At 36.1% G+C, this 15,936-nt stretch overlaps 1 protein-coding gene across 2 annotated transcripts in view; it reads left to right on the plus strand.

Annotated features, from left to right (window-relative positions):
* adamts14 (ADAM metallopeptidase with thrombospondin type 1 motif, 14) overlaps nt 1-12,038 on the plus strand; it is a 76,491-nt gene extending 64,453 nt beyond the window's left edge. For both annotated transcript variants that reach the window (XM_081392821.1, XM_081392822.1), the window contains exons 16-22: nt 1,206-1,369; nt 4,581-4,746; nt 6,043-6,175; nt 6,263-6,470; nt 8,533-8,662; nt 9,040-9,132; nt 10,351-12,038. In XM_081392821.1, coding sequence (XP_081248947.1) covers nt 1,206-1,369; nt 4,581-4,746; nt 6,043-6,175; nt 6,263-6,470; nt 8,533-8,662; nt 9,040-9,132; nt 10,351-10,769 — 1,313 coding nt within the window. In that variant the 3' untranslated portion in view covers nt 10,770-12,038. The remainder of the gene's footprint in view (nt 1-1,205; nt 1,370-4,580; nt 4,747-6,042; nt 6,176-6,262; nt 6,471-8,532; nt 8,663-9,039; nt 9,133-10,350) is intronic.
* Nucleotides 12,039-15,936: the final 3,898 nt, after the last annotated feature.

A 15,936-nucleotide genomic window follows, 5' to 3' on the forward strand; every position in this document is an offset into this window, starting at 1 on the left:
ACTTACTCAGCTTTCTCCTATTATTCAGCTTTCTCCACAGAACAAGAGCATGCTAGCTTAGCTTCCAAAGAAAGACGGCTGATACTGTGTACATCCTGTGAGTGAGATCCCTCTATGGGCGGGTTGAAAACATGCGGAACAACGCCATCTACTGGCTGTAGTCTTTAGCCTCTGGACAGAAAATCCTCCGATGACGCAAAATGACGATTTTTGCGTCATCGGAGGATTTTTTCCAGACAAAAAATACATAAATCTCTCCTCTCAGGAGGATATGAGGGGGGAAAGCATGGTAATTCAAAAATACTACAGGTTTTCTACTAATACAAAGCTTAATGCTAAATCCTGAAGTAACCCTTTAAACTAAATAAAAAAAATATTTTTTTGGCAAATAACTGGAATAAAATGAGTTTATTAAAAAATATTAAAAACAAATTGTGAATTAAAATACAACTGAAATAAATTAAAAATAAAGTATACATATTATTAGAAAAACCTAAACTAAATTAAATTTTAAATGTTTTCTTGGCAAATAACTGGAATAAAATGAGTTTATAAAAAAATATTAAAAATGTTTTTTATTAATTTAAATACAACTGAAATAAATAAAATAAAGTATAACTATTATGATAAAACTTTGACTAAATGAAAATTTTAAATGTTTTCTTGGCAAATAACTGGAATAAAATGAGTTTATTAAAAAATATTAAAAACATTTTTTATGAGTTGAAATACAACTGAAATAAATTCAAATAAAGTATAACTATTATAATAAAAACTTAAACTAAATAAATTAGAAATTGAAGTAACCTTCTGTAACCTAACCTAACCTTCTGAAGTAATAAAGTTAGTAAAACTGAAATAAACTAAATTAAATATTTAAAAACACTAATAAATATGAAAAACATAAAATTACCTAAACTTAAATTAAGTATAAAAAAAAATTTAAACTGAAATTATAAAAATAAAAACCAATTCAAGATATTAATAAAAACTGTAATAGTATACTAAGATATTTTAAATAGAAGTTAAATATATGTTATAATGTAGCATCGTTCAGTTTAGTTTTTGTCACTAAACTAGTATATACTGCACACTATCGGTTATCTTCAGTCTGTCTTCTTTCAAACAGAGTTAAAATGATTTGAGCTTAAGTTGTATTGAGCCCATATATTCCTTTCTCTTCTGTCCACGCTTGTCTTCCTCAGCCGTTAAAAATCAGGTCACAGGCAGTTTCATCCTAAACGCCAAAGGAGAAGAAGCCGAGTCCAAGACCTTCATCGAGAACGGGCTGGAGTGGGAGTACTCTCTGTCGAGCGGGAAAGAGTCGCTGAAGACCGTCGGGCCGCTGAACGAACCCATCGTGGTTCTGGTAAGAGACTGAGGAGTAGCGCTTCTAATCAGGGGTGTGTTTCCCAAAAGCACAGTCGCAAGTCCCGTCGTTATCAGCAGGGTTTCCCGAAACTATCTTTTCGAACAGTGTTGGGTACGTTACTCGAAAAAAGTAATTCATTACTAGTTACTAATTACGGTGATGCATTGCTGCCACATACATATTATTTTTCCACTCAATTATGTCGTAATAATGAGATGTTATGTATATTTTGTACATGACTACGCAGTTCCTTATAAGGCCTAGAAAATTTGTCGTTTTAACAACATAACATTTCGTTATTACGAGAAAAATATGTCGTTTTAACAGCATAACATCTCGTTATTACGAAAAAAATATGTCGTTTTAACCACATAACATCTCGTTATTACGAGAAAATATGTCGTTTTAACCACATAACATCTCGTTATTATGAGAAAATATGTCGTTTTAACCACATAACATCTCGTTATTATGAGAAAAATATGTCGTTTTAACCACATAACATCTCGTTATTATGAGAAAAATATGTTGTTTTAACCACATAACATCTCGTTATTACGAGAAAAATATGTCGTTTTAACCACATAACATCTCGTTATTACGAGAAAAATATGTCGTTTTAACCACATAACATCTCGTTATTATGAGAAAATATGTCGTTTTAACCACATAACATCTCGTTATTACGAGAAAAATGTCGTTTTAACCACATAACATCTCGTTATTACGAGAAAAATATGTCGTTTTAACCACATAACATCTCGTTATTACGAGAAAAATATGTCGTTTTAACCACATAACATCTCGTTATTACGAGAAAAATATGTCGTTTTAACCACATAACATCTTGTTATTACGAGAAAATATGTCGTTTTAACCACATAACATCTCGTTATTACGAGAAAATATGTCGTTTTAACCACATAACATCTCGTTATTACGAGAAAAATATGTCGTTTTAACCACATAACATCTCGTTATTACGAGAAAAATATGTCGTTTTAACCACATAACATCTCGTTATTATGAGAAAAATATGTCGTTTTAACCACATAACATCTCGTTATTATGAGAAAAATATGTCGTTTTAACCACATAACATCTCGTTATTATGAGAAAATATGTCGTTTTAACCACATAACATCTCGTTATTACGAGAAAATATGTCGTTTTAACCACATAACATCTCGTTATTACGAGAAAATATGTCGTTTTAACCACATAACATCTCGTTATTATGAGAAAAATATGTCGTTTTAACCACATAACATCTCGTTATTACGAGAAAAATATGTCGTTTTAACCACATAACATCTCGTTATTACGAGAAAAATATGTCGTTTTAACCACATAACATCTCGTTATTACGAGAAAATATGTCGTTTTAACCACATAACATCTCGTTATTACGAGAAAAATGTCGTTTTAACCACATAACATCTCGTTATTACGAGAAAAATATGTCGTTTTAACCACATAACATCTCGTTATTACGAAAAAAATATGTCGTTTTAACCACATAACATCTCGTTATTTCGAGAAAAGATGTTGTTATAACGACATAAGATCTCATTACGAGACAATATGTCGTTTTAACCACATAACAACTCATTATGAGAAAAGATGTTATAACGACACACGATCTCGTTATTACGAGAAAATGTAGTTTTAACCACATAACAACTCGTTATTACGAGAAAAGATGTTATAACAACACAATATCTCGTTATTACGAGAAAATATGTCGTTTTAACCACATAACATCTCGTTATTACACGAAAATATGTCGTTTTAATGGCATAACATCTCGTTATTACGACATAATTGAGTGGAAAAATAATATGTATGTGGCAGCAATGCGTCACCGTAACTAATTACCTCGTCAACAGTGTAATTAGATTACTGTATTAATTACTCTCTCGAAAAAAGTATTACATTTAGCCTACTTATTACTAATTACTTTCTAAATCCCTTAGAAAAGGGATTAAGTAATCCCTTACTTTACTTTTTTGAAGGAAAAGTAATTAAATTACAGTAACTAATTACTTAGTAATTAGTTACACCCAACACTGGTTCCAACGAACATTCGCAAACAGCATCGCAGAGTTGTGTGTTTGGAGCAACAGATCTCGACCTGTGGTTAGAAGAAGAGTTTCTCGTTTTCTTGACATGTGGACTCAATAAATCCTGATCTTGAGCAAAATAAGCTGACATTCAGTACAATCTATATCTTTTATTTAGAATACATACAAATGTCATTTACGTCTTTAGTTTGTCAAGAGATTTAAAGCGTCGTTTTTGAAGAGTGCGCGTGTGTGAACGAGCTCTAGTGTAAGAACGAGTCTATGATTGAATCTGGAAAAAAAGCAAAATAACTGCGAAAAATGAGAAATATTCCTCAGATGCATGTCTGTAATTCATAGCAAAACATCTAGCATTAATTCGATCTCAAACAGATTCATTAACAGTAGTTATTACTCCAACAATTGCGTGACGTCATTAACCAACGTGGCTGAACGACCAATTTGCGACAATTTGGTCTGGGAAACAGACGTGACTCGCTAGTTGATTTCTTCAAGATGTCTCAAACTACGGTAGTGTGGCGGCAAACAAAATTATATCACTGAATTAGAGACAAATTTTCCAATTCTAATACAATTCCATATTAGAATAAGGTTTTTAAATGTTTTAAAACATCTTAAAGATACAATTTCTTCCACAATTCCCCCCTTTTTATTATTAATTGATAACTATAATACAGCAAAGTCACTTCATCACATTTATACTCTTCATTCCTGATTTTCATAAAAATTATCATCTCTTAAATTTGTGAAAGATGATTTTAAAAAGAAGACAGTGTAGGCTTGTGGGGATAGTCCCTTTAGTATTAGCAAGCAAGTAAAGATTTTTATCTGAAGATTTTAACTGTTATTGCACTCCTAACACTTGGTCACCTCAGTATAAACAAGAAATAGTATAGATATTCAGAATAGAAAAAAACATATCTTAACTCAATTAATACATTTCACTTTAACTTCTGCTGGTCGCGTCGTCCTCAAATTCCAGTGGTTTTGGACTTGCGTCATTGAATTGATCCTCATAAGGAGGATCAATTCAGTGCAGCGAGTTAGGTCAGTGTACGGGAAACACCCCCCCGGTGGACTGAGTTGATGTGACGGTGTTGAATTGAGTTTGTCGCTCTGAGCAGATCGTCCCGCAGGCCGAGGACACCAAGATCAGTCTGAGCTACAAGTACATCATTCATGAAGATCTGCTACCGGTGATCACCAACAACAACGTGCTTCTGGCCGAGCTGGACACGTACGAGTGGGCGCTGAAGAGCTGGTCTCAGTGCTCAAAACCCTGCGGTGGAGGTGAGCGAGACAGTGTGCAGTGATTAATGCGATGGTATAATGCCCTTTTCACAAGATGTAAAATAAGTCTCTGATGTCCCTAGAGTGTGTGTGTGAAGTTTTAGCTCAAAATACCCCACAGATATTTTTTTATAGCATGTTAAAATGGTCACTTTTTGAGGGTGAGCAAAAACGCACTGTTTTGTGTCTGTTCCTTTAAATGCAAATGAGCTGCTGCTCCCGGCACAGGGGGCGGAGCTACAACAGCTTGTGTCCTTTTACCTCACTTACATACATACACTGGAAATTTAAACTTTTAGCCTTTTATGTTTATGTTTTTTTTTTATCTGATGATGTAAAGTACATTGGTCAACATGTGTTGTTTTAATAATGCTATATAAATAAAAGTGACATTGATTGAAGTTTGGAAAAATTACAAAAAGAAAGAATTATCTTCTGCTAGGTTAAAGAGATGTGTTTTGCGTCTATATTTAATTTTATTCATCAAGGACGCATTCAATTAATCAAAAGTAAATACTTTTTTTTTTACTTTAAAAACAAAAGATTTCTATTTCAAATCAATGCTGTCAAATCAAACTTTGTATTCATCAAAAAATCCTGAAAATTAAAATGTATCACATTTTACATACAAATATGAAGCAGCACAACTGTTTTCAACATTGATAATAATCAAAAATGTTTCTTGAGCATCAAATCATCATATTAGAATGATTTCTGAAGGATCATGAGACACTGAAGACTGGTCTTTGATCACAATAAATTACACTTTACTATATATATACACATAGAAAACAGATGTTTTGCATTGCAATAATATTTCAGTTTTCTATGGAAGCTTGTTTCCGCCACAGAATAAAACATTTTAAAAGATAATTGCGACTTTTTTTCTCACAATTGCGAATTTAAATCTCGCATTTCTGACTTTTTATCTCAGAATTGGGAGATATAAAATCAGAATTGCGTGATATAAAGTCGCAAAGTGAGATATAAAAAATCCAAATTCCAAGGAAGAAAATACTGACTTTTTTCCTCAGAATTGCATGTTTATATCTCACAATTCTGACTTCATAACTCCCAATTGTGAGAAAAAAGTCAGAATTGTGAGATAAAAAGTCACAATTACCTCTTTTATTTTTTATTCTGTGGCGGAAACAAGCTTCCATAGAAAACAGCTGTTTTACATTATAATAATATTTCACTATTTTACTATATTTTTGATGAAATAAATGCAGCTTTAGTGCAGCAGAAGAGACTTTTTCCCAAAACATGCTAATGCGACCCTTGTGTGTTCCTCAGGGGTCCAGTTCACCAAGTACGGCTGTCGGAGGAAGAGCGACGGGCGTTTGGTTCACAGGAACTTCTGCGAGATCAGTAAAAAACCCAAACCCATCCGTAAACGCTGCAACACCAACAGCTGCAGCCAGCCGACGTGAGTCCCCGAGTCCCGACCCGCACGCAGGATCGTCCGAGACGCGAGTGAAACGTGCCTGAGGTGTGTGTGTGTGTGTGTGTGCAGGTGGGTGCTGGAGGAGTGGGGCCCGTGCAGTAAGTCCTGTGGGAAGCTGGGATATCAGTCCCGTGTGGTCCAGTGCATGCAGCCGCTTCAGAACGGCACACACAGACCCGTACACACCAAATACTGCAGCGAGGAGCGTCCCGAGAGCCGGAGAGCCTGTAACACCAGCGCCTGCCCGTCCCAGTGGAGGACCGGGGCCTGGGCACAGGTGAGGGCTTACGAACACGTCAATCCCACCGCCCACAGTTGGGACCGCACCTTTTTTATTATTTCTGGAAGCTCTAAAAGTGTTGTTATAAACTTTGGGCAAGAAATTCAACTTTTAAATGAAAAATTTGATTGTCAAGTCAAGTCAAGTCACCTTTATTTATATAGCGCTTTTTAAAATACAGAGTGTTTCAAAGCAGCTTTACAGAGATAACAGGAAAATAATGCAACAAAGAAGTAAATAGCATCACAGTCCAGCTTAAGTTAGTTCAGTGATGGTTCATTTTTGTTGTAAAAACTTTATTAATTTAGTTCATTTATATATATATAGGCGCTCTGGAGAAAACCATGTCATCGTCCAGCTCAGTTCAGTTCTCATATAATGGTGTCAGTGCAGACAGATCAATAATATTGTTGCATATTAAGTTAAATGTCTCCAACTAAGCAAGCCAAAAGCCAAAGGGCGACATTTTGTCTTGTTAAAAATCTATCAATGTTATGTGACTAGTTTGAAAGGTCACATGACCAGATCAGTTTGCTTCTTGCTTGCACATCCTCTGACTACTACAACCAGAAGTGTGTAAAACACCTCAATTAACAGTTAGAACTATCATATTTTGTACAAATATTCTTTAAAGGCTCTACTACTGATATATTTTGAGAATTATACTCCTACATATATATTTTGTTTGTAAGACGTGTAAATTTGTTAATGGTCGCAATTGTGACAGGTAGTATAACACGTGTAATGTTGCTGTTTGAGCTTGAAAAAGGTGTGTGTGTGTGTGTGTGTGTGTGTGTGTGTGTGTGTGTGTGTGTGTGTGTGTGTGTTTAAGAGAGAGAGCTTTGATGTGGATGTCGCTGCTTTGAACACAGTTTCTGTTTTTTGCTTGTTTTCTTATTATTTTCATTTATTCAGATGAGCTTATTCATGAAAAGTTCACAGAGCTGGAGGAAACTGTCAGCTTTGTGTTGGACTGAACGACTCGCTCTATTGTAAACACTGTATTCTGGAGCGCGTGTTAATCTGGGGCGAGCTTGTGATGTTTAATGGTGTGGAAACCACAGTACAATAGAGTTTGGACTAGTTTCGTGTCTATCACTGCCATTCGTTTTCACGCTTCACATCCATGATTTTCTTGTGGCTGCGAATCTGCCGTGAGTGGGAGATGACATCATGCTTAAGGTTTGAGGACGAGAGTTCATTAGTTACAGCAAACGGCTGAAAGATTTCTTGTCAACACATTAAAATCAATGACACTCCCTCTCAACACAACAGAGGACAGACGCTTAATATGAAAACACACACACACACGCACACACACACACACACACACACACACGCACTAACAGATAAGTCAGATAAGATAATCACATAACTTGCCTTCAGTCAGAAGGTCAAACTTCTGATACAAGTTAAATATTTAAGTTAAATAATTTTCTAAATACATTAATATATTATCATAGAATAGAATAATAAAAATTACAGATAACATATATAAATATATATTTATTAAATGTACATGTTTATCTCAATATACAGTACATGCATGTACATCACATTTTTATTTATGTGTTGATTTTTGTCCGATTTAATTTGGTTTCTCGTAGAATGCTTTTAAGTATTAATTTCTAGCTAAGTATAGTATTGTTATTATTTTTTAAAGTAATAAAAAGTCTAATAGACGTCTAAACCATCGGCCAAGAATAGTTAGATAACAATCAATTAGATAACAAAGAAATGACAAAGAACAAAGAAATTAAATGAGTGAAGAAATGAAACCAAACACCTAGTAATCACTGTTGACTTTGCTTACATGATGAAATATCAAACATCTCGCAAGTTATTTGGGCTAAAACGACATGTTACCAAATTCAAGGTTATTTTGGCTAGTGTGTTACTCATAGCCGGACTACATCGGGTCTAACTCTGTTAATCTAGACGGTGAAATGACGTATATTACTTGCTGTGACAAACGGGATTATGATTGTGATTATGATTATGATTGTGATTGTGATTGTGATTATGATTGTGATTATGATTGTGATTGTGTGTCCTCCAGTGTTCGGTGAGCTGTGGCGAAGGGATCCAGCAGAGACAGGTGATCTGTAGACCGTCCGACAGCAGCGCCGGCCCGTGTGACGCAGAAAAACCCCAGTCTGTGTCCATCTGCAAACTCCCTCCCTGCCCAGGTGAACCAGTGTGAAACAGTGTGAAACAGTGTGAACCAGTGTAAACCAGTGTGAACCAGTGTGAACCAGTATAAACCAGTGTGAACCAGTGTAAACCAGTGTGAACCAGTGTAAATCAGTGTGAACCAGTGTGAACCACAAGAGACCTGAGATCATATGAGACGCTCATGAGAATCAGCCGCTCTAGACTGAACCTCCTGAAACTGTGTTCAGCTTCGATTCTCTGTCTGAGAACCAGTCTGAAACCAGAGGAAATATTCCATCAGAGAAACAATACACTGTAAAAAAATAAAATAAAATGAAATTGCACAAAAATATTATGTTGGCTTGAGAAAGCAGTGACTCCCCGTCTGACAGAAAATGTGTGTTTTTCCCAGGAGAGCCGTCTTTACCCAGTCCGACTAAAGATTTACTGGAGAACTTCACCACTGAGGAGAAGCTGCCGGAAAACACTGTGGACAAACTCTCTAGTAAGTGTCTCGTCGATACAGACGCTGACGGGTCATTGATCAGGCCAGTGATCCACTTCTGTTTCTATTCACTGCCGTGATCAGCCGGTTTATTTTTTATTTGATCAAAAAAATAGTAAAAATTTATATAAAAACAGCTGTTTTCTATGTGAATATATAGTAAAGTGTAATTTATTCCTGTGATCAAAACTGAATGTTCAGCATCATTACTCCAGTCTTCAGTGTCACATGATCCTTCAGAAATCACTCTAATATGATGATCAAGAAACATTTATGATTATTATCAATGATGAAAACAGTTGTGCTGCTTCATATTTTTGTGGAAACTGATACATTTTATTTTTCAGGATTTTTTGATGAATAGAAAGTAAAGAAAAAAACGCATTTGAAATAGATTTTTTTTTTACTGTCACTTTTGATTCATTTAATGATGATTAAAAGTATTAGTAATTTATTTCTCAAAAAAAAAATTCACATAGCTTTTTTGCACTGTACAAGCAATACTTAAATCAGTAATTAATTTTATTACTTAGAAAAACAATAACAATGCTATGAATTACAAAAGCACAAATATAGCAAAGATGCAAATGAAATAAACTGTGCCTCTCGGGTCGAGAAATTTAATAAAGTAAGCAAATGTAAAATAACTGCATATTCTTCACTGTATTAATTAAACATCCTTATTAAAGTAACAAAAGTTATTCAGTAAGAGCAGTGAGTGATTGTTCTTTGTCTTTTGTTGATTGATAATCATTAAAAACCGCATGAATATTAGCAGGAATATTAGCAGGAATATTAGGCTACTGTCACTTTAAGAGTGAATGCACTGATCTAATGCACTGATACTGACACACATGCATTTACTCTCAACTGTTTATGTTCACTTAAGACATAACCAAATTTTACCAAAGCATTACTTAAAATTTTGTGACGATGCAGCGCTGGTCCGTCAACTATCCCGAGTGTGTTCACGTTCGTTCATGTTCATGCATTGTTAGGATTCATAAAAATAATACCGACCAACTGGCGAGTGACAGTGTTTCACACACTCGTCAATGCCGATTTTTACTCGCATTTGGCGCTTGGTGAATATAAATTTTAGGCCCTGTTCACATTGTATGATTCTATTGTATTTTAATTATTAGTTAATTGATTGATTGATTAAAGTATTTATGGTTCATGTCCAAAAACGTTGTCTTTCCACTGTGTCTCCCGCAGACGAGCCGTGTCTGGGTGATAAGTCGATCTTCTGTCAGATGGAGGTTCTGGCTCGGTACTGCTCCATCCCGGGTTATCAGAAGCTGTGCTGTGAGTCCTGTAACAGGAAGATGGGTTTCTTCAGTACCGTTTCTCCAGATCTGCATCCTCCGTTCTCTTGGCTTCCGGATTTCACCTTCCCGCCTCTGCTCCAGACGAGTCCCGAAACGCCTCCACTGGTCCACACCACTAAAGCCAGCCCGAAAGCGGACTCCAGCACTTCTGTCCCGCTCCAGATCCGACCGGAGTCCGTCACCTCTCCTCTACCTCCAGCGCCGAGCGCTCCCGTCACGCGACCCAGCCGGGAACCAGTCGGACTCCAGAACCGGAACGCCACTTTAGACTCGACCCGGAGGAAAAGGGACTCGCCGGTCACATGATCGTCAGTGAATCAGAAACTCAGTTATTGGTTACCTCAGAACGAACCGACATCAACCACAAATCCGCTGCTCTTCCCACAATCCTCTGCTTTACATGTGGAAACGGAAGGAAACGATGAAAGGTGCTGTTATTTAAACCGTCAATGACTTCCAGATGAATCCGTGTTGTTTTGTGTCCTCAGAACTACTAGAATCCGGTCTTTAGTGTGTGTGTGGCTCCAGTACGCCACGTAGATCATAGCAGTGTTACTTTGACTCTAGCTACGTACGTTTGCTTTGTAACTCTGACGTAGTTTTGTGCTTGATTTACACAGCATTTATTAGTCATTGCTAAAACTACTGTTAGACCTGAGAAACACAGTTTATTTCAGTTTATATGTTAGTTAATAAAAGTGCATTTGCTCATTGTTTGCTCACAGTGCATTCATTAGCTAATGTTAAGATTGATAAGTGCTGTAAAAGCATTGTTCATTGTTAGTTCACGTTAACTAATGTTTCATATGCTATTTTTAAGTCTATAGAATATACTGAGCGTATGCTGTATGCTTACAACAGGGTTGTTATTGTTAACTAGAACTATTAAAACCCATTTTCAGTCAAATCTGAAATAAAATATAAGATTTTTAATTTTTAACTTAAAACTGCTGTCTTGCTAACTACCTAAAACAAGTTTAAAATACTAAAATCACTAAAACTGAAATAAAAATGAATTTTAGCTATTTAGAAATGCTTTATTGAAAAAAAAGTAATAAAAATGGCAAAAGCACTTGACAAAATGACTAAAATTGACATTCTAATTCTTATAATCTTATACTATATTAGTATACATAATACTAAAACAACTCTAGCTATTATTCTAATCTGTGCATTGAATTTTACTTTAATGCATTCTACTGAAGTGTTACAAAGCAAGTGTATTCGTCGTTCTAGACGTCTCTGGTGCTCCTGTCTGATGTTAACAAGCTCACCTGTGAAACAACACCAGCCACCTCTGATGCATGACCTGCCGTTCGTCCGTGTTTGTTTGAGCTAGCTTTGAAGCGTTGTGATGTTTTCTGCTGGTTTTGTATATATTGTACATAGTTGCAGGTTTGAGGACGGATGCGAGAGCGTCCAGAGCTCATGACAGCGTCTCTCTCATGTGGTTTCACCTAATTTCTGTATTGTATAGTACTTGTATATACGTGAATGAGAGCTTTAAGTGTTAATATTTATTAAATTTTTAAGTTGTAGGATGATGAAATACATGAAAATATACACATTGAGAAGAAAACTGGAGTTTTGATTTTGTCTGGTTATAGACTTGCTTTTGTTCCATATTCAGATTTTTCAAAACATCTGATTCACTATGGTAAGTCTATTATAAGTGTTGATATTTTAGACCTGTCAGGATTTGTGTGTGTGTGTGTGTGTGTGTGTGTGTGTGTGTGTACTTGTACAACTATCTTCGTGAGGACCAGTTTGAGTTTTAGACCATTAGAGTGAGGACTAAGAGAGTAAAGTGAGGACATGTTGGCCAGTCCTCAGTTTCTGAGAGCCTTTAAAGTGTTTGAGGGTCAAGACTTGGTTTTAGGGATAAGGTTATAATGAGGTCAAGGGTCGGTTTAGGGTCAGGGGTCGGGTTAGGCACTAAGTTGTGATGGGTAAGGTTAGGGTAAGCGGCTAGAGATTGCATTGTGTCAATGAATGTCATCATAAAGATAGATGTACAAGTGTGTGTGTGTGTGTGTGTGTGTGTGTGTGTGTGTGTGTGTGTGTGTGTGTGTGTGTGTTCATGGAGCTGCTAAATCTCGGGAGTATCACCTGTTTTAAACAAACGAATGGAGGAGTGTCTGCTGGAGAAAGAGAACGAGACAGAGCTCGTGATAAAACAAGAATCAACATAGGTTTGGCTTTTCAGAGATGATGAGAACTGAGGGATTAGAAATGTTGTAAAAGCGACGCAGAGATTCATGTGTTTTATTACTCAACAGGAGAGTAAGGAGTTTTATTCAACAGATAAGTAGCTCTCTAACAGATTTCACTGTGAAGCATTGTCTATTGTGAAGAATCATATTCATCCGCAGAGCCTAAGCACAGCCGAAACTTATCCGTGTGCAGTTTGAGGGCCAGAAGTTACGTAGTGTTAGCCTGGCTCCGCCCTCCTACGTACTTCCGCTCAATTTCATTTTCCTTCAGTACTACGTCTGGGACTGCTGTATATTCTTAGGTTTCCAGAACCAAATTTTTTGTAGGACCAATCAGCGAACAGAGGGAGTGGCTGAGAACGATGACGTTGATGTAGTGCGTCAGTTTGAGTTGGAGTAATGGCAGCGGAGAAAGATGTGAGAAAAGCTATTCGGTCCTTTGTTGCAAAACGGCCGAATATACAGAAGTTAAAGCCGGAGCAAGAACAATGTTTGCTAAGTTTTATTGGTGGCAATGATGTTGTGGCCCTCCTCCCCACCGGGTTCGGGAAAAGTTTGATTTCCAGCTCACTCCGTTAGCACTAGAATTCGTGCCAGAATTCCATAACTACTAAACTGCCGCAAGCAGTCATTTTGATCGCTATTCAAAGCTCTGGGCTATCTTTAATGATAAATCCCCAATTGAGAGATTAATACATTTATTGTACTAGGATGTCTTTTAAAAACAAAACAACACCATACTGTACATTTAAACAAGTTTAATTATAATTTATAAATAAATAATATTCGTAGATGCCCTGAACAAAATAGCCTATAGCCTATGTTTTCATGTTTCCACTGTTTGATCGCGCCCGCCGACACACACACACCATATTCCAGCATTGCAGCCTGTTCATTATAGCCATAATAAAATATAATAATAAAATAGTCAACCTAACATATAAATTCAACTGCTTCTCAGTACTAGTAGGCTACAATTCGTACCATTTTATGCGTGTGATGATTTTTTCCGTCGATATTGAACCGTGAGTGAAGTTCAAAATCCTATGATAAAGAATAGTTTAGCGTTTAAATACATCGCAAATGTTGAAACATTTGGATTCTAATTAGAGAGTTACGTGAGCCCAACGCCGCTTACTTTCACTTTCGCTTATAAAGCATTTCATTTTGGCTTTAAATGTAATGATATTCAGAACAGAACAAGAATGAAAAAATAACTAAAGGCTTTAGTTATTTTTACATTCTTGTTCTGTTCTGAATATCATTACATTTAAATGATTTGTGTTGAATATGTTTAGTGTATTTTTTACCACATTTTATTGTTGCGTATATTGGTATAATAATACCGCGAAATTCAGTGCGGTCAATATGACCGTTTATGACCGAAATAGGTAAATAATAGGCTATGTTCATTTGTTTGTTTTTTTTGCCTTATGTGTAATTTATATGAAAAACATTTTAAATGAAAATACAGACACTTTTAGGAAAAGTCAGGTACCAGAAGGATTGTATTTATTTTTTCAACAAAGTTATTGCAGATATAAAATTCAAAACGGTAAAAATGACTGGCAGTTCTAGTGGTGAATGAGTTAGCTAAGGCGAACGATAGGGATGCAAAGCCGATAGTTGTTGTCTTCTCCCCTCTTGTTGCACTAATGGAGGACCAAGTGAAGGAGGCCGAAAAGTTGTTTCCATATCGCGCAGTAGCCGGTGATCAATGTACAGCATTTGCGGCAGATCCGAAACGACCGCAGCGGCGTATTGTTAATGATTAGACCTAGCTTCGACAGTTGACTGAATACATCACTGTCCTTAGTGTCAAATATACATTTAGAATTTACAATTGTTCCTTGAACTCTTAAATTCGATTAACAAAACCAGCAGCTCTCGTTGACAGACATCTTATTCTAAACATAATCCTCTGATCATTTGGACTTCTTGTTTCCGCCGGCCGGTTTCGGCGCATGATGACATACGTCACGGCCACACGTTAGCGATTGGCTATGGCAGATCCTGAGCGACTCTGGGCAGATCCAATAGTTTTGAACTTTAACAGAGAACCCGCCTACAAGGAAGTAAACGTTTCTCTTTGTACACATATAACCTACACTCTTTAATGGACGCATGCACGTTTAAACACAATTTAAACAACGTAGGGCTATTATTTCATGCATTACTAATGGTGCCTTCACGTGCTATGGAAAAGATGATATTTTCCACTTGTGAACTGGTATTTACCAGTGTGTTGTGTTCAAGTGCTTTTGTTGTCGTAATGTAGTACCCGCAAGGTCTGTGTCAGTAGTATCTTTTTTATCTTTACAAAAAAAAAAAAACACGCGTAAATGTGCTGCTTTCTGATGATTAAAACATAATTAATAATTAAAAAAAAATAAAACATGACATAAAATGATTAAATATGAACCAAGGAAATTGCAGCGAAGTTGAAAATTGAGTGTTAACGCATTATATTACAATCGTTAATGACACAACATTGTATAGGCTACAAAAACTATCCGCTAACAGTATTCACGACTCTTGCGTTGCTCTCCGCCATTTTGAAAAGGTCAAAGGTTATCTCATCTCGGCAACTCGTGCATCAAAATATTCTACGAGTTGCCCAGTGGAAAATACCACATGAGGGGGTGTTCATGTGCATTTTCCATGTCGGCTTTTGGTATTTACCATAATTACCATAGCACGTGAAGGCACCATTATATTAAGTTGCTCAAGCAAGTGGTCAAATATTTAACTGTAAATTGACAAAAACAGCCGACTCTCATGCCTTTTCTTTTCCATTTAAATTTTAATAAAATAAATCTTGCATGTCACAAAGAACTTGTTTTTCCACCTCCACGAATGAGAGTGTTGATCATTATGTCGCCTTGTTTAAGTAAATTGTAGTTTACCTTGCTTTACCCCGGTCTTCTAAAAGTAAAAAGATGACTGTGAAAAGTAGTAGTAGGCCTATAGAATTAAATGCATTTATGGTGAGATTACTACAATTTATTGACAAATTAAAATTTATCTAGATCGTTTCCGCACCGAGTCTATTTCTGCTGTGCTGCAAACTCTGAATTGAAGTGACAGCGCATGTTTCGTGGTCAAAATGAACAAAGATTGACATGAAAATGTAGTAATTTCACCATAAATGCGTTTAATTAAATAAATTGTAGTCTCATTCGTGGAGGTGGAAAAACAAGTTCTTTGTGACATGCAAGATTTATTTTATTAAAATTTAAATGGAAAAGAAAAGGCATGAG

This window comes from Scardinius erythrophthalmus (genome assembly GCF_964197995.2).
Source record: "Scardinius erythrophthalmus genome assembly, chromosome: 18".
Taxonomy (NCBI): Eukaryota; Metazoa; Chordata; class Actinopteri; order Cypriniformes; family Leuciscidae; genus Scardinius; species Scardinius erythrophthalmus.